Raw genomic sequence first — 26,316 nt, 5'->3', positions numbered from 1 at the left:
CTGCTGTGCGCGCTCTGAGGATGCGTGAGGCGCGTAGACGCTAATATAAGCGCGTGCCACGTGTGACCCGCCCACAAGCGGCACAAACAGCCAATGAGAGCAGAGCTCTGTGCAGAGCGGCGACACAGGGTTTGAGAAGAGATGAGGCCCGTTGTCATAGTGACGCCTCATTTGTCCTGGACAACGTGTAAAACTCGTATTAAGACGCGCGACTTGTTAAAGGCACTGGGCGGAGCCTCCTGATAATTGCCTGTTCTGTTTATCTATTTGTTTGCACTGCTTTAAGTTTCCCCTGGACTAATCTTCTTTGTTCCCCTCACAGCCCTGTCATGGACCATGTACATCCTATTGTTAGCTGCTGCAGCTCCTCATCACTGATGAGTACCTGATCACCATCTGACTGACCAGAGCTGATGTAGTACATATATATAACATGTATATTACATATATATTACATATATATATAACATGTGTATTACATATATAACATGTATATTACATATATGACATATATATTACATATATAACATGTATATTACATATATATATAACATGTATATTACATATATAACATGTATATTACATATATATAACATGTATATTACATATATATTACATATATATATAACATGTGTATTACATATATAACATGTATATTACATATATAACATGTATATTACATATATATTACATATATGACATGTATATTACATATATAACATGTATATTACATATATAACATGTATATTACATATATATAACATGTATATTACATATATAACATGTATATTACATATATAACATGTATATTACATATATATTACATATATAACATGTATATTACATATATATATAACATGTATATTACATATATAACATGTATATTACATATATATAACATGTATATTACATATATATTACATATATATATAACATGTGTATTACATATATAACATGTATATTACATATATAACATGTATATTACATATATATTACATATATGACATGTATATTACATATATAACATGTATATTACATATATAACATGTATATTACATATATATAACATGTATATTACTCAGCATGTGAGAGGCCCCACCCACAGCAAAGGACACACTCTAGATCTCATAATTACAAAGGGGGTAAATATTTCAAATGTTAATGTGATCGATGTTGCTCTGTCTGATCATTTCTGTGTCTTCTTTGACCTGTCTGTTTCTCCCAAACCTCCGGTTGGTCCTGCAGTTGTTCAGAGGAAACACATAAGTGATGGCACAGGTGCACTGTTTATGGAAATGATAAACTTTGAAAATGTCTCATGTTCTAATGTAAATGATTTGTTGAACTCTGTTACATCTAGTGTTTTGAATGTTCTGGACACCATCGCCCCTATAAAGGCTAAAATGGTTAAAAATAAGCAGAAGGCGCCGTGGAGAAATGATGATTCGGTCAGGGCACAGAAAAGGGAGTGCCGCAGGGCCGAACGGAAATGGCGCAAGTCAAAGCTCCAGGTTCAAAAAGAGATTTACAAAGAGAAGCTGAACATGTACAACCTAATCTTATGTAGAACTAGGGAAAGATATTTTTCTGAAATAATTGGAAGCTGCAGTAACAACTCGCGTGTCCTGTTTGCCACAGTAAACAGATGAACAAACCCTCCAGCTCAGCTGCCGTTAGAACTCATTTCCACATCCAAGTGTAATGAGTTTGCATTATTCTTTAATGACAAAGTTCAGGGCATTAAAAATGCTATAAATCCCACAATGCAAAAAATTACCCTAAAACCACCAAGACACTTAGAGCTAACTCACTTTGCACCAGTAACTGACAAAACTGTCCATGAGATCATCACCAGTCTGAGTTCATCTACATGCTGCCTTGATGTGTTACCCACCAGATTTCTAAAGTCTGTGCTGAACAGTTTGTTAGCACCATTCACTCACATAGTTAACATGCCGCTTCAATCTGGAACATTCCCAATGCCTTTGAAAACTGCGGTCATAAAGCCTCTCCTAAAGAAGAGCAGTCTTGATGCCGCAGTACTGAGTCATTACCGGCCCATCTCTAATCTACCATTTTGGGGCAAAGTCCTTGAAAAGGTTGTTTACCAACAGCTCACAGATTTCCTCTTAATAAACAACTCATTTGATGTTTTTCAGTCAGGTTTTAGACCTCATCACAGCACTGAGACTGCTCTTGTCAAGGTGACAAATGACATCCGCCTGAACACTGACACGGGCAAAGCCTCAGTCTTAATTCTGTTAGATCTGAGTGCTGCTTTTGACACTGTCGATCATGGGATCCTCTTACAGAGACTAGAGGACTGGGTGGGCATCACTGGCACTGCCCTAAACTGGTTAAGGTCCTATCTGGAAGACAGGAAGTACTTTGTTGAAATTGGTAGCTGTGTCTCAGACCACATGACCCTGACCTGTGGAGTGCCCCAAGGGTCAGTCCTGGGTCCCCTTCTGTTCAACCTCTACATGCTGCCGTTGGACCGACCTCCTGCTGGTGCCAGAGTCAGGACTAAACATGGACCGGCCTCCTGCTGGTGCCAGAGTCAGGACAAAACATGGTGAATCTGTGTTTCAGTTTTATGCAGCTAAAATCTGGAACATTCTTCCTGAAGATGTGAGACAGGTTCTACTCTGACAATGTTCAAATCTAAGATAAAAACAGTTTTGTTTAGCTGTGTTTGACTGAAAGGATTTTTTCTTTGCACTCTTCTCTTTTGTTTGTGATTTTATTAGTTTAGACAATCAGTTGGATTGATAATTTTTAATTTAGTTAATTTTATTGTATTTCTGTTTCTGTAATTTCTTTGTGATTTTAATGCATTTCTCCTGCTGTGAAGCTTTGAATTGCCTTGTGTATGAAATGTGCTCTACAAATAAACTTGCCTTGCCTTGCCTATATTACATTTATAACGTATATATTACATATATAACATGTATATTACATATATATAACATGTATATTACATATATATAACATGTATATTACATTTATAACATGTATATTACATTTATAACATGTATATTACATATATATAACATGTATATTACATATATATAACATGTATATTACATATATATAACATGTATATTACATTTATAACATGTATATTACATTTATAACATGTATATTACATATATATAACATGTATATTACATATATATAACATGTATATTACATTTATAACATGTATATTACATTTATAACATGTATATTACATATATAACATGTATATTACATATATAACATGTATATTACATATATATAACATGTATATTACATATATATAACGTGTATATTACATATATAACATGTATATTACATATATAACATGTATATTACATATATTTAACATGTATATTACATTTATAACATGTATATTACATTTATAACATGTATATTACATATATATAACATGTATATTACATTTATAACATGTATATTACATTTATAACATGTATATTACATTTATAACATGTATATTACATATATACATTCATTCTCTGATAAACAGTTTGGAACATAAACTTCTTTGTCACAAAAACATTCATGAAGTTTGGTTATTTTATGACTTTATTATGAGTTAACAGAAAAAGTGACCAAATCTTCTGGGTCAAAAATATACATACAGCGGTGCTAATATTTGGTTAAATGTCCCGTGGCCATTTTCACTTCAGTGAGGCGCTTTTGGTTTCCATCCACGAGCTTCTGGTTGAATCTGGACAGAACTGGTGCAGTTCAGTTACATTTGTTTCACTTTCTGACATGGACTTGTTTCTTCAGCTTTGTCCAAATGTTCAATGTCAGGACTAAAACCTTCATTTTAGCCTGATTTAGCCATTTCATAACCACTTTGGATGTGTGTTTGTGGTCATTGTCCCAAGACCCAACTGTACCCAAGACCCAACTGTACCCAAGACCCAACTGTGCCCAAGACCCAACTGTGCCCAAGACCCAACAGTGCCCAAGACCCAACTGTACCCAAGAACCAACTGTGCCCAAGACCCAACTGTGCCCAAGACCCAACTGTGCCCAAGACCCAACTGTGCCCAAGACCCAACTGTACTCAAGAACCAACTGTGCCCAAGAACCAACTGTGCCGAAGAACCAACTGTGCCCAAGAACCAACTGTACCCAAGACCCAACTGTACCCAAGATCCAACTGTGCCTAAGACCCAGGTGTACCCAAGACCCAACTGTGCCCAAGAACCAACTGTACCCAAGACCCAACTGTGCCCAAGACCCAACTGTGCCCAAGACCCAACTGAACCCAAGAACCAACTGTGCACAAGACCCAACTGTGCCCAAGACCCAACTGTACCCCAGAACCAACTGTTCCAAGACCCAACTTTGCCCAAGACCCAACTGTGCCCAAGACCCAACTGTGCCCAAGAACCAACTGTGCCCAAGAACCAACTGTACCCAAGACCCAGCTGTGCCCAAGACCCAACTGTGCCCAAGAACCAACTGTGCCCAAGACCCAACTGTACCCAAGACCCAACTGTGCCCAAGACCCAACTGTACCCAAGAACCAACTGTGCCCAAGAACCAACTGTGCCGAAGAACCAACTGTGCCCAAGACCCAACTGTGCCCAAGACCCAACTGTTCCCAAGACCCAACTGTGCCCAAGACCCAACTGTGCCCAAGACCCAACTGTGCCCAAGACCCAACAGTGCCCAAGACCCAACTGTACCCAAGAACCAACTGTGCCCAAGACCTAACTGTGCCCGAGACCCAACTGTGCCCGAGACCCAACTGTGCCCGAGACCCAACTGTACTCAAGAACCAACTGTGCCCAAGAACCAACTGTGCCGAAGAACCAACTGTGCCCAAGAACCAACTGTGCCCAAGAACCAACTGTGCCCAAGACCCAACTGTGCCCAAGAACCAATTGTTCCAAGACCCAACTTTGCCCAAGAACCAACTGTACCCAAGAACCAACTGTGCCCAAGATCCAACTGTGCCCAAGAACCAACTGTGCCCAAGAACCAACTGTGCCCAAGACCCAACTGTACCCAAGAACCAACTGTGCCCAAGAAACAACTGTACCCAAGAACCAACTGTGCCCAAGACCCAACTGTGCCCAAGAACCAACTGTGCCCAAGACCCAACTGTGCCCAAGAACCAACTGTACCCAAGAACCAACTGTGCCCAAGAACCAACTGTGCCCAAGAACCAACTGTGCCCAAGAACCAACTGTACCCAAGAACCAACTGTGCCCAAGATCCAACTGTGCCCAAGACCCAACTGTGCCCAAGAACCAACTGTGCCCAAGACCCAACTGTGCCCAAGAACCAATTGTACCCAAGAACCAACTTTGCCCAAGATCCAACTGTGCCCAAGATCCAACTGTGCCCAAGAACCAACTGTGCCCAAGAACCAACTGTGCCCAAGAACCAACTGTGCCCAAGAACCAACTGTACCCAAGAACCAACTGTACCCAAGAACCAACTGTACCCAAGAACCAACTGTGCCCAAGACCAAACTGTGCCAAAGACCCAACTGTACCCAAGAACCAACTGTGCCCAAGAACCAACTGTGCCCAAGACCCAACTGTGCCCAAGAACCAACTGTGCCCAAGAACCAACTGTGCCCAAGACCCAACTGTGCCCAAGACCCAACTGTGCCCAAGAACCAACTGTGCCCAAGATCCAACTGTGCCCAAAAACCAACTGTGCCCAAGAACCAACTGTGACCAAGACCCAACTGTACCCAAGAACCAACTGTGCCCAAGAACCAACTGTGCCCAAGACCCAACTGTGCCCAGGACCCAACTGTGCCCAAGAACCAACTGTACCCAAGAACCAACTGTACCCAAGAACCAACTGTACCCAAGAACCAACTGTGCCCAAGACCCAACTGTACCCAAGACCCAACTGTGCCCAAGAACCAACTGTGCCCAAGACCCAACTGTGCCCAAGAACCAACTGTGCCCAAGAACCAACTGTGCTCAAGAACCAACTGTGCCCAAGAACCAACTGTACCCAAGAACCAACGGTACCCAAGAACCAACTGTGCCCAAGACCCAACTGTGCCCAAGACCCAACTGTACCCAAGACCCAACTGTGCCCAAGACCCAACTGTGCCCAAGAACCAACTGTGCCCAAGAACCAACTTTGCCCAAGAACCAACTGTACCCAAGAACCAACTGTGCCCAAGATCCGACTGTGCCCAAGAACCGACTGTGCCCAAGATCCGACTGTGCCCAAGAACCGACTGTGCCCAAGAACCGACTGTACCCAAGAACCGACTGTACCCAAGAACCGACTGTACCCAAGAACCGACTGTACCCAAGAACAAACTGTGCCCAAGACCCAACTGTGCCCAAGAACCAACTGTGCCCAAGAACCAACTGTACCCAAGAACCAACTGTGCCCAAGAACCAACTGTACCCAAGAACCAACTGTACCCAAGATCCAACTGTGCCCAAGACCCAACTGTGCCCAAGACCCAACTCTACCCAAGACCCAACTGTGCCCAGAACCAACTGTGCCCAAGAACCAACTGTACCCAAGAACCAACTTTGCCCAAGATCCAACTGTGCCCAAGATCCAACTGTGCCCAAGAACCAACTGTGCCCAAGAACCAACTGTACCCAAGAACCAACTGTACCCAAGAACCAACTGTGCCCAAGACCCAACTGTGCCAAAGACCCAACTGTACCCAAGACCCAACTGTGCCCAAGAACCAACTGTGCCCAAGACCTAACTGTGCCCAAGAACCAACTGTACCCAAGAACCAACTGTGCCCAAGACCCAACTGTGCCCAAGAACCAACTGTGCCCAAGATCCAACTGTGCCCAAGAACCAACTGTGCCCAAGAACCAACTGTGCCCAAGACCCAACTGTGCCCAAGAACCAACTGTGCCCAAGAACCAACTGTGCCCAAGAACCAACTGTGACCAAGACCCAACTGTACCCAAGAACCAACTGTGCCCAAGACCCAACTGTACCCAAGAACCAACTGTGCCCAAGAACCAACTGTACCCAAGAACCAACTGTGCCCAAGACCCAACTGTACCCAAGAACCAACTGTGCCCAAGACCCAACTGTGCCCAAGAACCAACTGTGCCCAAGATCCAACTGTGCCCAAGAACCAACTGTACCCAAGAACCAACTGTGCCCAAGAACCAACTGTGCACAAGACCCAACTGTGCCCAAGACCCAACTGTACCCCAGAACCAACTGTTCCAAGACCCAACTTTGCCCAAGACCCAACTGTGCCCAAGACCCAACTGTGCCCAAGAACCAACTGTGCCCAAGAACCAACTGTACCCAAGACCCAGCTGTGCCCAAGACCCAACTGTGCCCAAGAACCAACTGTGCCCAAGACCCAACTGTACCCAAGACCCAACTGTGCCCAAGACCCAACTGTACCCAAGAACCAACTGTGCCCAAGAACCAACTGTGCCGAAGAACCAACTGTGCCCAAGACCCAACTGTGCCCAAGACCCAACTGTTCCCAAGACCCAACTGTGCCCAAGACCCAACTGTGCCCAAGACCCAACTGTGCCCAAGACCCAACAGTGCCCAAGACCCAACTGTACCCAAGAACCAACTGTGCCCAAGACCTAACTGTGCCCGAGACCCAACTGTGCCCGAGACCCAACTGTGCCCGAGACCCAACTGTACTCAAGAACCAACTGTGCCCAAGAACCAACTGTGCCGAAGAACCAACTGTGCCCAAGAACCAACTGTGCCCAAGAACCAACTGTGCCCAAGACCCAACTGTGCCCAAGAACCAATTGTTCCAAGACCCAACTTTGCCCAAGAACCAACTGTACCCAAGAACCAACTGTGCCCAAGATCCAACTGTGCCCAAGAACCAACTGTGCCCAAGAACCAACTGTGCCCAAGACCCAACTGTACCCAAGAACCAACTGTGCCCAAGAAACAACTGTACCCAAGAACCAACTGTGCCCAAGACCCAACTGTGCCCAAGAACCAACTGTGCCCAAGACCCAACTGTGCCCAAGAACCAACTGTACCCAAGAACCAACTGTGCCCAAGAACCAACTGTGCCCAAGAACCAACTGTGCCCAAGAACCAACTGTACCCAAGAACCAACTGTGCCCAAGATCCAACTGTGCCCAAGACCCAACTGTGCCCAAGAACCAACTGTGCCCAAGACCCAACTGTGCCCAAGAACCAATTGTACCCAAGAACCAACTTTGCCCAAGATCCAACTGTGCCCAAGATCCAACTGTGCCCAAGAACCAACTGTGCCCAAGAACCAACTGTGCCCAAGAACCAACTGTGCCCAAGAACCAACTGTACCCAAGAACCAACTGTACCCAAGAACCAACTGTACCCAAGAACCAACTGTGCCCAAGACCAAACTGTGCCAAAGACCCAACTGTACCCAAGAACCAACTGTGCCCAAGAACCAACTGTGCCCAAGACCCAACTGTGCCCAAGAACCAACTGTGCCCAAGAACCAACTGTGCCCAAGACCCAACTGTGCCCAAGACCCAACTGTGCCCAAGAACCAACTGTGCCCAAGATCCAACTGTGCCCAAAAACCAACTGTGCCCAAGAACCAACTGTGACCAAGACCCAACTGTACCCAAGAACCAACTGTGCCCAAGAACCAACTGTGCCCAAGACCCAACTGTGCCCAGGACCCAACTGTGCCCAAGAACCAACTGTACCCAAGAACCAACTGTACCCAAGAACCAACTGTACCCAAGAACCAACTGTGCCCAAGACCCAACTGTACCCAAGACCCAACTGTGCCCAAGAACCAACTGTGCCCAAGACCCAACTGTGCCCAAGAACCAACTGTGCCCAAGAACCAACTGTGCTCAAGAACCAACTGTGCCCAAGAACCAACTGTACCCAAGAACCAACGGTACCCAAGAACCAACTGTGCCCAAGACCCAACTGTGCCCAAGACCCAACTGTACCCAAGACCCAACTGTGCCCAAGACCCAACTGTGCCCAAGAACCAACTGTGCCCAAGAACCAACTTTGCCCAAGAACCAACTGTACCCAAGAACCAACTGTGCCCAAGATCCGACTGTGCCCAAGAACCGACTGTGCCCAAGATCCGACTGTGCCCAAGAACCGACTGTGCCCAAGAACCGACTGTACCCAAGAACCGACTGTACCCAAGAACCGACTGTACCCAAGAACCGACTGTACCCAAGAACAAACTGTGCCCAAGACCCAACTGTGCCCAAGAACCAACTGTGCCCAAGAACCAACTGTACCCAAGAACCAACTGTGCCCAAGAACCAACTGTACCCAAGAACCAACTGTACCCAAGATCCAACTGTGCCCAAGACCCAACTGTGCCCAAGACCCAACTCTACCCAAGACCCAACTGTGCCCAGAACCAACTGTGCCCAAGAACCAACTGTACCCAAGAACCAACTTTGCCCAAGATCCAACTGTGCCCAAGATCCAACTGTGCCCAAGAACCAACTGTGCCCAAGAACCAACTGTACCCAAGAACCAACTGTACCCAAGAACCAACTGTGCCCAAGACCCAACTGTGCCAAAGACCCAACTGTACCCAAGACCCAACTGTGCCCAAGAACCAACTGTGCCCAAGACCTAACTGTGCCCAAGAACCAACTGTACCCAAGAACCAACTGTGCCCAAGACCCAACTGTGCCCAAGAACCAACTGTGCCCAAGATCCAACTGTGCCCAAGAACCAACTGTGCCCAAGAACCAACTGTGCCCAAGACCCAACTGTGCCCAAGAACCAACTGTGCCCAAGAACCAACTGTGCCCAAGAACCAACTGTGACCAAGACCCAACTGTACCCAAGAACCAACTGTGCCCAAGACCCAACTGTACCCAAGAACCAACTGTGCCCAAGAACCAACTGTACCCAAGAACCAACTGTGCCCAAGACCCAACTGTACCCAAGAACCAACTGTGCCCAAGACCCAACTGTGCCCAAGAACCAACTGTGCCCAAGATCCAACTGTGCCCAAGAACCAACTGTACCCAAGAACCAACTGTGCCCAAGACCCAACTGTGCCCAAGAACCAACTGTGCCCAAGATCCAACTGTGCCCAAGAACCAACTGTGCCCAAGATCCAACTGTGCCCAAGAACCAACTGTGCCCAAGAACCAACTGTGACCAAGACCCAACTGTGCCCAAGACCCAACTGTACCCAAGAACCAACTGTGCCCAAGAACCAACTGTACCCAAGAACCAACTGTACCCAAGAACCAACTGTGCCCAAGAACCAACTGTACCCAAGAACCAACTGTACCCAAGAACCAACTGTACCCAAGAACCAACTGTACCCAACCTTCAGGCTGATTGTAGGTTTTCTTTAAGAATTTGAAGATAATCCTCCTTCTTCATGATCCTGTGTAAAGCACCAGTTTTATTGCCAACAAAACAGCCCCACAGCACAATAAGACCACCACCTCCTCCTACTCCTGTTACTCCTCCTGTTCCTGTTACTCCTGCTGCTCCTGTTACTCCTACTGCTCCTGTTACTCCTCCTGTTCCTGTTACTCCTACTGCTCCTGTTACTCCTCCTGCTCCTGTTACTCCTGCTGCTCCTGTTACTCCTCCTGCTCCTGTTACTCCTGCTGCTCCTGTTACTCCTGCTGCTCCTGTTACTGATGATCACTTATATTCGCTCCTCCTTCTGATGCAGAGAAGTCATGAGAGTCTTTATGTTGTGTGGGGCCCCAGGGACACTTGGGGCCCCAGGGACCCCATTTGACTGTGGTTCTCCACCTCAGACATGTTAGCCTGGTTAGCTTTGTTGCAGGATAAAGCACGTTCTTCTCTCTCAGTCGGGATTTCAAAAGCACCGAGAAGTCGTTGAAGAAAGAGACTTGGGGTTTGGTTGATCCGGGTCGGTTGATCCAGGTCGGTTGATCCGGGTCGGTTGATCCGGGTCGGTTGATCCGGGTCGGCCCGCGGCGAGACGTCTGGGTGCATGACACGCCCTTTATCACAGGAGTGGTGGAACGTCAGTGTAATGGTCTTGGACGCTGGTTCGGAGCCGGTTTTGGAGCGTGCGATGTTCACGGTTCTCCAGGTCGTCTCGGGCGGAGACCGTGTCCGTCACATCAGAGACTTCCTCGCCTGGTTCTCAGAACTGTTTTTCTTGTTCAGTTTCTTAGACATTCTCTTCCCACGTAAAAATATCAAATCTTCCCAAGAGAACTCGTAATAAAGACAGATAAATCCAGCAGGTTGGACCCGGCACACACGGCCATCGTCCCATTCAGTGGCGGCTGGTGGTACGAATTATAGGGGGCGCTATTTGACAGTTTTTTTTTTTTAAATGTCCAAAAGAGAAATTTTTAACATGACTGTTTGATACATATTTTAAATACACATTTACAACTAAATTAATTAAGTAAACACACTTTATTTCCACTTGTGTTAATGATAAGTTAGAAGTTAAGCTATACTTGATGCTTAGCGTTAGCCTTATGCAAGTAATAAACTAAAAAAACTGAGTGTTTGTTGTCATGGTAACGGAGCACGGGGTTTGACAGACACATGTCTCGGATCGGATTGATACGAAATCAGCCGCTTTCAACACAAATAAAGCAGCAAACAGTTGAGCAGATCATTCTGAGTCGTTTTGGACGTACTTTTTGTCAGACGTCTGTAGATGCAGTTTTAAGACGTAAACACGGAAAACACGGCGTGTGTGGCACTTCCTGTAGGCGCGTGTGGCACTTCCTGTAGGCGCGTGTGGCACTTCCTGTAGGCGCGTGTGGCACTTCCTGTAGGCGCGTGTGGCACTTCCTGTAGGCGCGTGTGGCACTTCCTGTAGGCGCGTGTGGCACTTCCTGTAGGCGTGTGTGGCACTTCCTGTAGGCGCGCGCACATGCCTCTAGCGTAAAAAGCGTAAAAAGCGTAGCGCCAGGCGTAACTACTACGTTTAAAAGGCGCTTTCTGGAGCGTCCATCAGTCGATATTTTCCTCTGGAGAAAGCCATAGCGACTTAGTTGCCGCGCAAACAAAGTATACATGTATATCTATTTATAGATATATATATATGGATATATATTATAATTTTACACGTTTACACTAATAAGAATATAAGATGTTTTTGAATAAATTATCTTGTTTTTAGACACAAAAGAAAAGGATGTAGTTGGCAGATTGACAGGGGGGCGGGCCAGCCGCTGCTGGGACTCCCATTTGAACTCCACCAACAGAAATGTACATAAATATGTCATGTTGTCATTTCAGACGCATCAGTGAAAAAGTGAGAAACTCCAGAGCGTTCTTCCTCCTGCAGGTCAGTCCCGCGCTCGCGCACAAGAACGCTCCTTTGCTGATTCCCGCGTCTTCTTTTCAGTCAAACTTCAGATTAACGGTCAAAGCGCTGATGCAGAGGCGCGTCCTGCGCCGTAAGCACCGGGCGTAAAGCACCGCGCCTCGGCCTTTGTCCCGGGCCAGAGTCCGCAGTCCGGGCCGTCTTTGTCCGGTCCTGAGCCGGAGCTGAGCCGCGGGTCGCTCGGATTAAAGCAGCGCGGATGAAACGGAGAAAGTGTGGATTTAACGATCCGAAGGAAAAGTATCTGTGTCAGCGAAATCTGCTCGAGACACTTCACAATGTGAGAGAAAAAATGGTAAAACCAGAGAAACGTGACAGACTCAGGTCCTAGTCCTGGTCTGGACTCTGGTCTGGACTCTGAACTCAGCAGATATTGATCTTAATTACAGATTGTGCTCCATCAGCAGCTGCTGCGACTCCAGCCGTAAAATACAACACTGCACAAAGTACTACAGTACTACAGTAGTACCGTTGTACCGTTGTACTGTAGTACTGTAATACAAAAGAGCTCTTCATTGTCAAAATGCTGGCCTTCTGGTGGTGCCAAGAGTCTCTAAAAGTACTGTAGGAGGTAGAGCCTTCTGGTGGTCCCAAGAGTCTCTAAAAGCACAGTAGGAGGTAGAGCCTTCTGGTGGTCCCAAGAGTCTCTAAAAGCACAGTAGGAGGTAGAGCTCCTGTGTTATGGAATCAGCTCCTGTCCATGTTAAAGAGGCGACACAGTCTCTTCATTTAAGTCCAGGCTTAAAACGTTCCTCTTTGAAATGGCTTATGTTCAGGCCAGTTAGGAACTGTCTTTAGATTAACCTCCCTCCAGATGGTTCTGTCTCTACAGTCAATCTGGGGATGGAAACGTTTCGGACCTGGTTTAGTCCTGGTTTAGACCTGGTTTAGTCCAAGTTTAGACCTGGTTTAGTCCTGGTTTAGTCCTGGTTTAGTCCTGGTTTAGTCCAAGTTTAGACCTGGTTTAGTCCTGGTTTAGTCCTGGTTTAGTCCTGGTTTGGACCTAGTTTAGACCTTGTTTGGTCCTGGTTTAGTCCAGATCAATACCTGGTATCCTCCATCCCCCCTCGCCTTTCACCTGGTATCTCCCATAAGGAGGATGCACTGGGTCTCAGTGTTGCCAGGACTTATTGTCATAATAAAAATCAAACCAACCCGGAGCCCTATGTAAAAAGAGCCCCCCCTAGTGCTATTTCTGTGTCACATCATCACACAGATGGAAAAACAAAATGCGAGTCAGGCCCAATCTGAGAAATGTGATTCATATTCCCTGTGAAAAGATAAAGCCCAGTCACTGAAACTCGTCTGAAACTTGCTGTGCTAAATGTCAGATCCTTATGTAACAAATTACTCTTAATTCATCGTTTTATTTCTTCTTATAATCTTGATTTTATGTTTTTAACTGAAACGTGGCTTGACAAAAACACAAGAAATGTAGTTCTAACCCAAAAACAAAAAGGGGGTGGAGTCTGTGCTGTCTTTAGAGATGAAATAATTACCCGCGAGTTGTCTTTGTTTGACAACTGAAAGGTTTGATGTGAACAGCTGAAAGGTTTGATGTGAACAGCTGAAAGGTTTGATGTGAACAGCTGAAAGAAATGAAGACACAACAACTTTATTTTTGTAAACTTTAAAATGTAAAGATACATTCTCAAAAACTCCTGTCAAAAATACGTTTTACAAAATGTTTTGCAGCAAAAGAAAAACCCTTGAAGTATTGACATCATGAGATCTTACAGCTGTTCATGAAGGCTTTCAGTTGTTCAGGTTTTCAAAGCGAGGTTTGATCTGCAACATTCGACCTGAAAGAAAAAGCACACTTACACTGGGTCTAAACCGGGTCTAAACCAGAACTAAACTGGTCTAAACAAGTCTGCGCTGACCTCTACTGAGAACAGCGCCCCCTGGAGGAGCATCAGATTCCTCTGGAGAACTGCACAGAGAGATGAAGGATGGCAGCTTCTGAAGAGGACCATGACCAGAACCAGGACCAGGGGTCAAACTGGGACCAGAACCAGGACCAGGGGTCAAACTGGGACCAGAACCAGGACCAGGGATCAAACTGGGACTAGAACCAGGAGTCAAACTGGGACCAGGATCGGACTGTGGACTGGAGTTTACAGCTGCAGGGTCTGGAGTCTGAAGTCTGCTCCTGTCAAACAAACAAACAAACAAACAAACAAACAAACAAACCACTTTGAACCTTTCAGCTGTTCAGTTTGTGGTGCAGAGGTTAAGTGCAGAGCCCTCTGATGGAAGGGTTGTTTCAAGGGTCAGCGCTGACCTTTTGGAGTGTGGGCGGGGCTTCTTTGCTGCGCTGTTTCCAATTGGCCGTTTGTGCTGCAGTTTACAGGCGTCGCCGCGGGAACAGTTTTTGTCTGGACAAACCAGAGTGTGCTTCTTCTTACACTGAAACAAACATGTAACACACCTGAGAACTGGAGTACAGTAGTAGTAGTAGTAGTAGTAGTATTAAGATAAGATAAGATAAGATATTCCTTTATTGTCCCACATGGGGTAATTTCATTGTTGCAGAAGAAAAGAACATATCACTTATAGAAAGTTTGAAAAACACAATATCTTCTATACAAATCTTGTTGTTCGCCGGGATAACATGACGATCTCCAGGTAAGACGACGGTTCTCTGCAGTTTCATGAGTTCCTCCTTTGTGTAAACACGGTACGGCGCCGGCCGGGGGGCCCAGGGGGGGCCGGGGGGGCTCGGAGCCAGCGCACATCACGACGACACGACGAAAACACTCAGTAATCCAGCCGAACAAAGTCAAAACAAGTTAATTTAAAGCCGCAAGCGGCATCCAACGGCCGCCGGCCTTCCGACTCTGCACTTTCGACTTGATAAAGATGGCGCCCTTATTGTGTTGAATTAAAAAAGAACTTGACAGACGGCGACACATTGGACATGGCCAATCCAGTGCAAATGAACACAAGTGTCAGTCAAATGTGCTGCTCCGCTGCACAGAGACCGTAGCACTTAGAATATAAATATGGATAACTTTTGATGCCCCGCTTGTGTAGATGATATTTGTTGATTGATAGATTGTAGATGATATTTGTATTCATCCACTTGTGTGGATGATTCTCTCCATATATGAACTTGATCGGGCTTTCGCCCTAGGAGGAGTTCGTTAAAGTGTGAAGCATAAAAATGTGGTCATTTTAGAGATTTTGCGGTTTCCCCATAGGGATATCATGGGATGTTTCTGTCATCGCTACGGTTACGCCGTACAAAATATGACTTTGGCTCTGGCAAATGAGAATTTAGTGCAAAATGTCATGTCATTTGGAAAAACTCTATTGTTTATAGACCACTCTGAAGGCCAAATAGTCAGAATTCTGGGAAACGTTTGCGGCTCCGTCGCACAGAGACCGTAAAAGCTATCCTTAAAATTTGGATAACTTTAGATGCCCCACTTGTCTAGAGGACGTACACCGATTTTGAGGTTGGTGGGCAAAACGCACTAGGAGGAGTTTGTTAAAGTGTAAAACATAAAAATGTGGTAATTTTAGAGATTTTGCGGTTTTCCCATAGGGATAACATGGGAGGTTTCTGTCATCGCTACGACTACGCCGTAAAAATTAAGGCATTTGTCTGATTGGCTTTTTTGATCGGGATGGCAAAATAGAATTTTGGTAAAACAAATTTTTGACCTTCAATGTTAATTTAAAGGTCACTCTGTAGGGGGCGCTATCACGCCCATTTCAATTTTGTCATCCTAAACTGGTCCAAACTTGAAAGTTTAACAACTGATTCAAATTTGGTCAAAATCGGACTGGTTTTGATCAAATGGGAGCAATGTTTAGATTTACAATATCCCAAAATAAGTTGTCCAACTTTGCGGCTGCGCCGCACACAGACCGTAAAAGGTGTCTAAAAAATTTGGATAACTTTAAATGCCCCACGTGTCCAGAGGACGTACGCCGATTTTGAAGTCGGTGGGCAAAACGCCCTAGGAGGAGTTTGTCAAAGTTTGACGTGAACAAAATAGCTTACTCAGCGTGTTTTCATTTTCAAAGGAAGATGGCGGCCATAGGGTAAGTCTGGGGGCGTGGCCACTATAATATATATTTTTTGTCCTCACTAGAGGAATGCGTGTCCCGAATTTCGTGGCTCTACGACAAAGTGGACCTCGGGGCGTCTCCCATAGGCGCAATGTATTTTGACTTTTGTCAGTGGCGCAGTCGCGCCATTTTTTAACGAAAAAAAAAAAAAAAAAAAAGGCCCACAAAAAAATCAAATTTTTCGCCGATTCTGAATTTTGGGCAAAGTTTGGTGAGTTTTTGAGCATGTTCAGGGGGTCAAATTAGAGCTCAAAGCGAATAAATAAATAATATTTTAGCAAGAACAATATAGCCGTTTCCACTATAACAACAAATTATACATCGTTTGAAAGCTCTAAGCCTTCCCCATGCCGTCATGAATCATCATTACGAGCGCTTACGCGCTCGTCACTCCCTACTCCGTCGGGATGCCCCGCCCACTCCCCATTCACTTCCATTGATTTGAGCAGATACAAGAATGGCCCATGCCTGCGGCATGGACACTGGCGTACAGGACGATGCCAGGAGGGTTTTTGGAGGAATGCAGCGCTTCGCGCTGCTGTTGTCAACAATGAGTGAATGGACTACGCCCATTCACTCATTGTTGACTATTTCTGTCATAGCAGGAGTAAGTATGCATGATCCATGCCTTTGGCATGGGCTGGTTCACTGTACTTGCAAGGGTTGGTCGGACAGTTGAAATGCTGCCTTCGATTCCAGCGCGTGTCCCGATCGTACAAGTAAAGTAGAAAAAATATTTACAAAACACAAAAGATAAAGCACAATAAGTGTGAAAAAAGTGTGAGAAAAGAGCGAAGCGTTACACCGGGCTGCCAGCTGTACCGGCGCCTTTGTGACGTAGTATTAGTAGTAGTAGTAGGTGCAGGAGTAGTAGTAGTAGTAGTAGTAGTAGGAGCAGTAGTAGTAGTAGGAGTAGTAGTAGTAGTAGTAGTAGTAGTAGTAGTAGTAGTAGAAGTAGAAGTAGAAGTAGAAGTAGGAGTAGGAGTAGGAGTAGGAGTAGTAGTAGTAGTAGTGGTAAAAGTAGTAGAAGAAGTAGAAGTAGAAGTAGAAGTAGAAGTAGAAGTAGAAGTAGTCGTCGTCGTCGTCGTCGTCGTCGTCGTCGTCGTCGTCGTCGTCGTCGTCGTCGTCGTCGTCGTCGTCGTCGTCGTCGTCGTCGTCGTCGTCGTCGTCGTCGTCGTCGTCGTCGTCGTCGTCGTCGTCGTCGTCGTCGTAGTAGTAGTAGTAGTAGTAGTAGTAGTAGTAGTAGTAGTAGTAGTAGTAGTAGTAGTAGTAGTAGTAGTAGTAGTAGTAGTAGTAGTAGTAGTAGTAGTAGGAGCAGGTGTAGTAGTAGTAGTAGTAGTAGGAGTAGGAGTAGGAGTAGGAGTAGGAGTAGTACCTTCTGACCATGAGGACAGTATCCTCGGAGAAAGTCTTCACAGACTCGAGCTTTCCTGGACACGTAAACGTGACTGTACGGACACTCTGCATTTGAACAAACTCCTCTGAGGAAGAACACGCACACGGGCATCTGAGGAGGCATTATTATCATCATTATTATTATCATATTTTTATTATCATATTATTATTATCATATTTTTATTATCATATTATTATTATCATTATTGTTATTATAAGAACACACACACAGGCAACATTATTATCATTATTAACATAAATAAGGCCAACACACACTAGCTTCACTCCAGCTCTAGAGCCAAACCAGGGCATAAGCAGTAGGAGTTAGGAGGTAAAAGTTAGGAGGTAGACTGTAGGAGGTAGGAGTTAGGAGGTAAAAGTTAGAAGGTAGGAATTAGGAGTTAGGAGGTAGGCTTTAGGAGGCACCTTGTCCTTGGAGACTGTGTGGGAGAACGTGCACTTGTCTCCTTGTTTACAGCGACCTCTGAGGAACCTGCAGACAGAAACTACACTTGTAATACACAATATGTCACCACCAGAGAGCGTGTCATTGCACAGCACTACATCGCACACATAACCCCTCCCCCACACATAACCCCTCCCCCACACATAACCCCTCCCCCACACATTTACCCCTCCCCCACACATAACCCCTCCCCCACACATTAACCCCTCCCCCACACATTAACCCCTCCCCCACACATTTACCCCTCCCCCACACATTTACCCCTCCCCCACACATTTACCCCTCCCCCACACATTTACCCCTCCCCCACACATTTACCCCTCCCCCACACATTTACCCCTCCCCCACACATAACCCCTCCCCCACACATAACCCCTCCCCCACACATAACCCCTCCCCCACACATAACCCCTCCCCCACACATAACCCCTCCCCCACACATAACCCCTCCCCCACACATTACCCCTCCCCCACACATTACCCCTCCCCCACACATTACCCCTCCCCCACACATAACCCCTCCCCCACACATAACCCCTCCCCCACACATAACCCCTCCCCCACACATAACCCCTCCCCCACACATAACCCCTCCCCCACACATAACCCCTCCCCCACACATAACCCCTCCCCCACACATAACCCCTCCCCCACACATAACCCCTCCCCCACACATAACCCCTCCCCCACACATAACCCCTCCCCCACACATTACCCCTCCCCCACACATTACCCCTCCCCCACACATTACCCCTCCCCCACACATAACCCCTCCCCCACACATAACCCCTCCCCCACACATAACCCCTCCCCCACACATAACCCCTCCCCCACACATAACCCCTCCCCCACACATAACCCCTCCCCCACACATAACCCCTCCCCCACACATAACCCCTCCCCCACACATAACCCCTCCCCCACACATAACCCCTCCCCCACACATAACCCCTCCCCCACACATAACCCCTCCCCCACACACTACCCCTCCCCCACACATTACCCCTCCCCCACACATTACCCCTCCCCCACACATTACCCCTCCCCCACACAACCCCTCCCCCACACATAACCCCTCCCCCACACATAACCCCTCCCCCACACATTAACCCCTCCCCCACACATAACCCCTCCCCCACACATAACCCCTCCCCCACACATAACCCCTCCCCCACACATTAACCCCTCCCCCACACATTAACCCCTCCCCCACACATAACCCCTCCCCCACACATAACTGCACCTGGTGCAGTAGTATTTGCAGTAGTAGTATTCGTATCTGGTGCAGAAGTATTCGCAGTAGTAGCATTTGTACCTGGTCTAGTAGTACTGCAGTAGTAGTACTCGTACCTGGTCTAGTAGTACTGCAGTAGTAGTACTCATACCTGGTCTAGTAGTACTGCAGTAGTAGTACTCGTACCTGGTGCAGTAGTACTGCAGTAGTAGTACTCGTACCTGGTGCAGTAGTACTGCAGTAGTAGTACTCGTACCTGGTGCAGTAGTACTGCAGTAGTAGTACTTGTACCTGGTGCAGTAGTACTCGTACTCGTATCTGGTGCAGAAGTATTCGCAGTAGTAGTATTTGTACCTGGTCTAGTAGTACTGCAGTAGTAGTACTCGTACCTGGTCTAGTAGTACTGCAGTAGTAGTACTCGTACCTGGTCTAGTAGTACTGCAGTAGTAGTACTCGTACCTGGTGCAGTAGTACTGCAGTAGTAGTACTCGTACCTGGTGCAGTAGTACTGCAGTAGTAGTACTCGTACCTGGTGCAGTAGTACTGCAGTAGTAGTACTCGTACCTGGTGCAGTAGTACTGCAGTAGTAGTACTCGTACCTGGTGCAGTAGTACTGCAGTAGTAGTACTCGTACCTGGTGCAGTAGTACTGCAGTAGTAGTACTCGTACCTGGTGCAGTAGTACTGCAGTAGTAGTACTCGTACCTGGTGCAGTAGTACTGCAGTAGTAGTACTCGTACCTGGTGCAGACGGCCACCTTGTCCGGGTCGTGTCTGAACTGACAGTCGTTTCCTCTGTTGCATCGTCCAAAGCGATTATAAAACATACAGAACTGTCTCTGTTTGTGCTTCAGTGACGAAGAGCGAGCGACTGACAGACTGCGCTGAAGGACTGACCTGAGGGGGAGAGAGGGGAGAGACATGAGGGGGAGAGACATGAGGGGGAGAGAGGGGAGAGACATGAGGGGGAGAGACATGAGGGGGAGAGAGGGGAGAGACATGAGGGGGAGAGACATGAGGGGGAGAGACATGAGGGGGAGAGAGGGGAGAGACATGAGGGGGAGAGAGGGGAGAGACATGAGGGGGAGAGAGGGGAGAGACATGAGGGGGAGAGACATGAGGGGGAGAGAGGGGAGAGACATGAGGGGGAGAGAGGGGAGAGACATGAGGGGGAGAGAGGGGAGAGACATGAGAGGGAGAGACATGAGGGGGAGAGACATGAGGGGGAGAGAGGGGAGAGACATGAGGGGGAGAGACATGAGGGGGAGAGAGGGGAGAGACATGAGGGGGAGAGAGGGGAGAGACATGAGAGGGAGAGACATGAGGGGGAGAGAGGGGAGAGACATGAGGGGGAGAGAGGGGAGAGACATGAGGGGGAGAGAGGGGAGAGACATGAGGGGGAGAGACATGAGGGGGAGAGAGGGGAGAGACATGAGGGGGAGAGACATGAGGGGGAGAGAGGGGAGAGACATGAGGGGGAGAGAGGGGAGAGACATGAGGGGGAGAGACATGAGGGGGAGAGACATGAGGGGGAGAGAGGGGAGAGACATGAGGGGGAGAGACATGAGGGGGAGAGAGGGGAGAGACATGAGGGGGAGAGACATGAGGGGGAGAGACATGAGGGGGAGAGACATGAGGGGGAGAGAGGGGAGAGACATGAGGGGGAGAGAGGGGAGAGACATGAGGGGGAGAGAGGGGAGAGACATGAGGGGGAGAGACATGAGGGGGAGAGAGGGGAGAGACATGAGGGGGAGAGAGGGGAGAGACATGAGGGGGAGAGAGGGGAGAGACATGAGAGGGAGAGACATGAGGGGGAGAGACATGAGGGGGAGAGAGGGGAGAGACATGAGGGGGAGAGACATGAGGGGGAGAGAGGGGAGAGACATGAGGGGGAGAGAGGGGAGAGACATGAGAGGGAGAGACATGAGGGGGAGAGAGGGGAGAGACATGAGGGGGAGAGAGGGGAGAGACATGAGGGGGAGAGAGGGGAGAGACATGAGGGGGAGAGACATGAGGGGGAGAGAGGGGAGAGACATGAGGGGGAGAGACATGAGGGGGAGAGAGGGGAGAGACATGAGGGGGAGAGAGGGGAGAGACATGAGAGGGAGAGACATGAGGGGGAGAGAGGGGAGAGACATGAGGGGGAGAGAGGGGAGAGACATGAGGGGGAGAGAGGGGAGAGACATGAGAGGGAGAGACATGAGGGGGAGAGAGGGGAGAGACATGAGGGGGAGAGAGGGGAGAGACATGAGGGGGAGAGAGGGGAGAGACATGAGGGGGAGAGACATGAGGGGGAGAGAGGGGAGAGACATGAGGGGGAGAGACATGAGGGGGAGAGAGGGGAGAAACATGAGGGGGAGAGACATGAGGGGGAGAGAGGGGAGAGACATGAGGGGGAGAGAGGGGGGAGACATGAGGGGGAGAGAGGGGAGAGACATGAGGGGGAGGGACATGAGGGGGAGAGACATGAGGGGGAGAGAGGGGAGAGACATGAGGGGGAGAGAGGGGAGAGACATGAGGGGGAGAGACATGAGGGGGAGAGAGGGGAGAGACATGAGGGGGAGAGACATGAGGGGGAGAGACATGAGGGGGAGAGAGGGGAGAGACATGAGGGGGAGAGAGGGGAGAGACATGAGGGGGAGAGAGGGGAGAGACATGAGGGGGAGAGACATGAGGGGGAGAGAGGGGAGAGACATGAGGGGGAGAGAGGGGAGAGACATGAGGGGGAGAGAGGGGAGAGACATGAGAGGGAGAGACATGAGGGGGAGAGACATGAGGGGGAGAGAGGGGAGAGACATGAGGGGGAGAGACATGAGGGGGAGAGAGGGGAGAGACATGAGGGGGAGAGAGGGGAGAGACATGAGAGGGAGAGACATGAGGGGGAGAGAGGGGAGAGACATGAGGGGGAGAGAGGGGAGAGACATGAGGGGGAGAGAGGGGAGAGACATGAGGGGGAGAGACATGAGGGGGAGAGAGGGGAGAGACATGAGGGGGAGAGACATGAGGGGGAGAGAGGGGAGAGACATGAGGGGGAGAGAGGGGAGAGACATGAGAGGGAGAGACATGAGGGGGAGAGAGGGGAGAGACATGAGGGGGAGAGAGGGGAGAGACATGAGGGGGAGAGAGGGGAGAGACATGAGAGGGAGAGACATGAGGGGGAGAGAGGGGAGAGACATGAGGGGGAGAGAGGGGAGAGACATGAGGGGGAGAGAGGGGAGAGACATGAGGGGGAGAGACATGAGGGGGAGAGAGGCGAGAGACATGAGGGGGAGAGACATGAGGGGGAGAGAGGGGAGAAACATGAGGGGGAGAGACATGAGGGGGAGAGAGGGGAGAGACATGAGGGGGAGAGAGGGGGGAGACATGAGAGGGAGAGAGGGGAGAGACATGAGGGGGAGGGACATGAGGGGGAGAGACATGAGGGGGAGAGAGGGGAGAGACATGAGGGGGAGAGAGGGGAGAGACATGAGGGGGAGAGACATGAGGGGGAGAGACATGAGGGGGAGAGAGATGAGGGGGAGAGACAGAGGGGGAGAGACAGAGGGGGAGAGACAGAGGGGGAGAGACATGAGGGGGAGAGAGATGAGGGGGAGAGACAGAGGGGGAGAGACAGAGGGGGAGAGACATGAGGGGGAGAGACATGAGGGGGAGAGACAGAGGGGGAGAGACATGAGGGGGAGACGGGGGAGACAGAAGGGAGAGGCAGGGAAGAGGGACAGGTGAGAGACAGGTGAGAGAGAGGGGCGGGACAGGAGAGAGACAGGTTTTAACTTTACAATTCAAAGTCAAACTTTTGTAAAACCCTTTCATAAAGTACCTGGCCAGGTGTCTGGAGGCGGAGCTAGCAGGTGAATAGAGGGCGGGGCCTGCCGACCTGCGTGGGGGCGGGGCTCTGGACAGTCTGTTGGCTGAGACTCTGAACAGAGATCCTCTGATCCAGCACATGTGAGTGTGAGCTGTAGAGGGCGCTCTGGAGGCGTGTCTAAGAGGGGAGGGGGGAGGAAGGGGGCGGAGCCGACTCTGGAGGAAACTTCTGAAAACAGAAAAACACATCATGAGTGCGAGGGGTGTGCCAAAATATCAAAATATCCTGACACTTAAACTGGTGATACAGTATCGATATCATGGCATGCAGTATCGATATGTTGGCATGCAGTATCGATATCATGACAAGCTGTATCGATATCATGAGCTGACACACTGTATCGATATCGTGGCATGCTGTATCGATATCATGGCATGCAGTATCGATATAATGGAATGCTGTATCGATATCGTGGCATGCTGTATCGATATTGTGGCATGCTGTATCGCTATAGTGGCATGCAGTATCGATATCTTGGCATGCTGTATCGATATCATGACATGCAGTATCGATATCATGACATACTGTATCGATATCATGACATGCAGTATCGATATCATGACACGCTGTATCGATATCATGACACGCTGTATCGATATCATGACACGCTGTATCAATATCGTGGCATGCTGTATCGATATCATGACACGCTGTATCGATATCATGACACGCTGTATCGATATCATGACACGCTGTATCAATATCGTGGCATGCTGTATCGATATCATGACACGCTGTATCGATATCATGACACGCTGTATCGATATCATGACACGCTGTATTGATATCATGACACGCTGTATCGATATCATGACACGCTGTATTGATATCATGACACGCTGTATCGATATCATGACATGCAGTATCGATATCATGACATGCTGTATCGATATCATGACATTCTGTATCGATATCATGACATTCTGTATCGATATCATGGCATGAGTCATTTTTTGTGTAATTTCCCAAAATAAGACACTTTTGTTGCTTCTTTAAAGAAACGTTTTGACTGTTTTGTGAGAAAAAAGAGTGTTTCATTGAGTTTGTTTCATTGAGTTTGTGCAGCTCAAGATTTAACAAAGAAAAGTATTGTTAAAATGGATTGGTTTAAAAAATAGTCATGTCGTAGAATATCATGAGCGTGTTGACGCATGTATCGCAAAATCGTGATATTATCGTATCGTGAGTCGTATATCATGTATCGTATCAAATTGTGATATCGTATCGTGAGCCGTATATCATGTATCATATCAAATTGTGATATTATCGTATCGTGAGCCGTATATCATGTATCGTATCGAATCGTGATATTATCGTATCGCGAGCCGTATATCATGTATCGTATCAAACTGTGATATTATCGTATCGTGAGCCGTATATCATGTATCGTATCAAATTGAGATATTATCGTATCGTGAGCCGTATATCATGTATCGTATCAAATCGTGATATTATCGTATCGTGAGCCGTATATCACGTATCGCAAAATCGTGATATTATCGTATCGTGAGTCGTATATCATGTATCGTATCAAATTGTGATATCGTATCGTGAGCCGTATATCATGTATCATATCAAATTGTGATATTATCGTATCGTCAGCCGTATATCATGTATCGTATCGAATTGTGATATTATCGTATCGTGAGCCGTATATCATGTATCGTATCAAATCGTGATATTATCGTATCGTGAGCCGTATATCACGTATCGCAAAATCGTGATATTATCGTATCGTGAGCCGTAGATCATGTATCGTATCAAATTGTGATATTATCGTATCGTGAGCCGTAGATCATGCATCATATCGTGAGCCGTAGGTCATGTATCGTATCGTGAGCCGTAGATCATGCATTGTATCAAATCGTGATATTATCGTATCGTGAGCCGAATATCATGTATCGCAAAATCGTGATATTATTGTATCGTGAGCCGTAGATCATGTATCGTATCAAATTGTGATATTATCGTATCGTGAGCCGTAGATCATGCATCGTATCGTGAGCCGTAGATCATGTATCGTATCGTGAGCCGTAGATCATGCATCGTATCGTGAGCCGTAGATCATGTATCGTATCGTGAGCCGTAGATCATGCATCGTATCGTGAGCCGTAGATCATGCATCGTATCGTGAGCCGTCGATCATGTATCGTATCGTGAGCCGTAGATCATGTACCGTAGATCATGTATCACATCGTGAGCCGTAGATCATGTATCGTATCGTGAGCCGTAGATCATGTATCGCATCGTGAGCCGTAGATCATGTATCGTATCGTGAGCCGTAGATCATGTATCGCATCGTGAGCCGTAGATCATGTATCGTATCGTGAGCCGTAGATCATGTATCGTATCGTGAGCCGTAGATCATGCATCGTATCGTGAGCCGTAGATCATGTATCGTATCGTGAGCCGTAGATCATGTATCGCATCGTGAGCCGTAGATCATGTATCGTATCGTGAGCCGTAGATCATGTATCACATCGTGAGCCGTAGATCATGTATCGTATCGTGAGCCGTAGAGCATATATCGCATCGTGAGCAGTAGAGCATGTATCGTATCGTGAGCCGTAGATCATGTATCGCATCGTGAGCCGTAGATCATGTATCGTATCATGAGCCGTAGATCATGCATCGTATCGTGAGCCGTAGATCATGTATCGTATCGTGAGCCGTAGATCATGTATCGTATCGTGAGCCGTAGATCATGTATCGCATCGTGAGCCGTAGATCATGTATTGTATCGTGAGCCGTAGATCATGTATTGTATCGTGAGCCGTAGATCATGTATCGCATCGTGAGCCGTAGATCATGTATCGTATCGTGAGCCGTAGATCATGCATTGTATCGTGAGCCGTAGATCATGTATCGTATCGTGAGCCGTAGATCATGCATCGTATCGTGAGCCGTAGATCATGTATCGTATCGTGAGCCGTAGATCATGCATCGTATCGTGAGCCGTAGATCATGTATCGTATCGTGAGCCGTA

General features: G+C 47.6%; 1 protein-coding gene across 1 annotated transcript in view; it reads right to left on the bottom strand.

The window, feature by feature from the left end:
• Positions 1-13,956: 13,956 nt before the first annotated feature.
• Positions 13,957-26,316, bottom strand: part of zc3h3 (zinc finger CCCH-type containing 3) — a 33,364-nt gene continuing 21,004 nt past the window's right edge. The window contains exons 7-13 of the mRNA XM_072438788.1: positions 23,283-23,498; positions 20,207-20,362; positions 18,194-18,260; positions 17,748-17,879; positions 14,577-14,701; positions 14,176-14,444; positions 13,957-14,094 (exon numbers count right to left, since the gene is read on the bottom strand). Of these exons, the coding sequence (XP_072294889.1) occupies positions 14,048-14,094; positions 14,176-14,444; positions 14,577-14,701; positions 17,748-17,879; positions 18,194-18,260; positions 20,207-20,362; positions 23,283-23,498 (1,012 nt within the window). The 3' untranslated portion in view covers positions 13,957-14,047. The remainder of the gene's footprint in view (positions 14,095-14,175; positions 14,445-14,576; positions 14,702-17,747; positions 17,880-18,193; positions 18,261-20,206; positions 20,363-23,282; positions 23,499-26,316) is intronic.

This window comes from Eucyclogobius newberryi, unplaced genomic scaffold (assembly GCF_026437365.1).
Source record: "Eucyclogobius newberryi isolate DKJ021-1_F unplaced genomic scaffold, fEucNew1.0.hap1 SCAF_9, whole genome shotgun sequence".
Lineage (NCBI taxonomy): Eukaryota > Metazoa > Chordata > Actinopteri > Gobiiformes > Gobiidae > Eucyclogobius > Eucyclogobius newberryi.
Note: the sequence above shows the minus strand (reverse complement) of the source record. Positions and strands in the feature narration are given on the sequence as shown.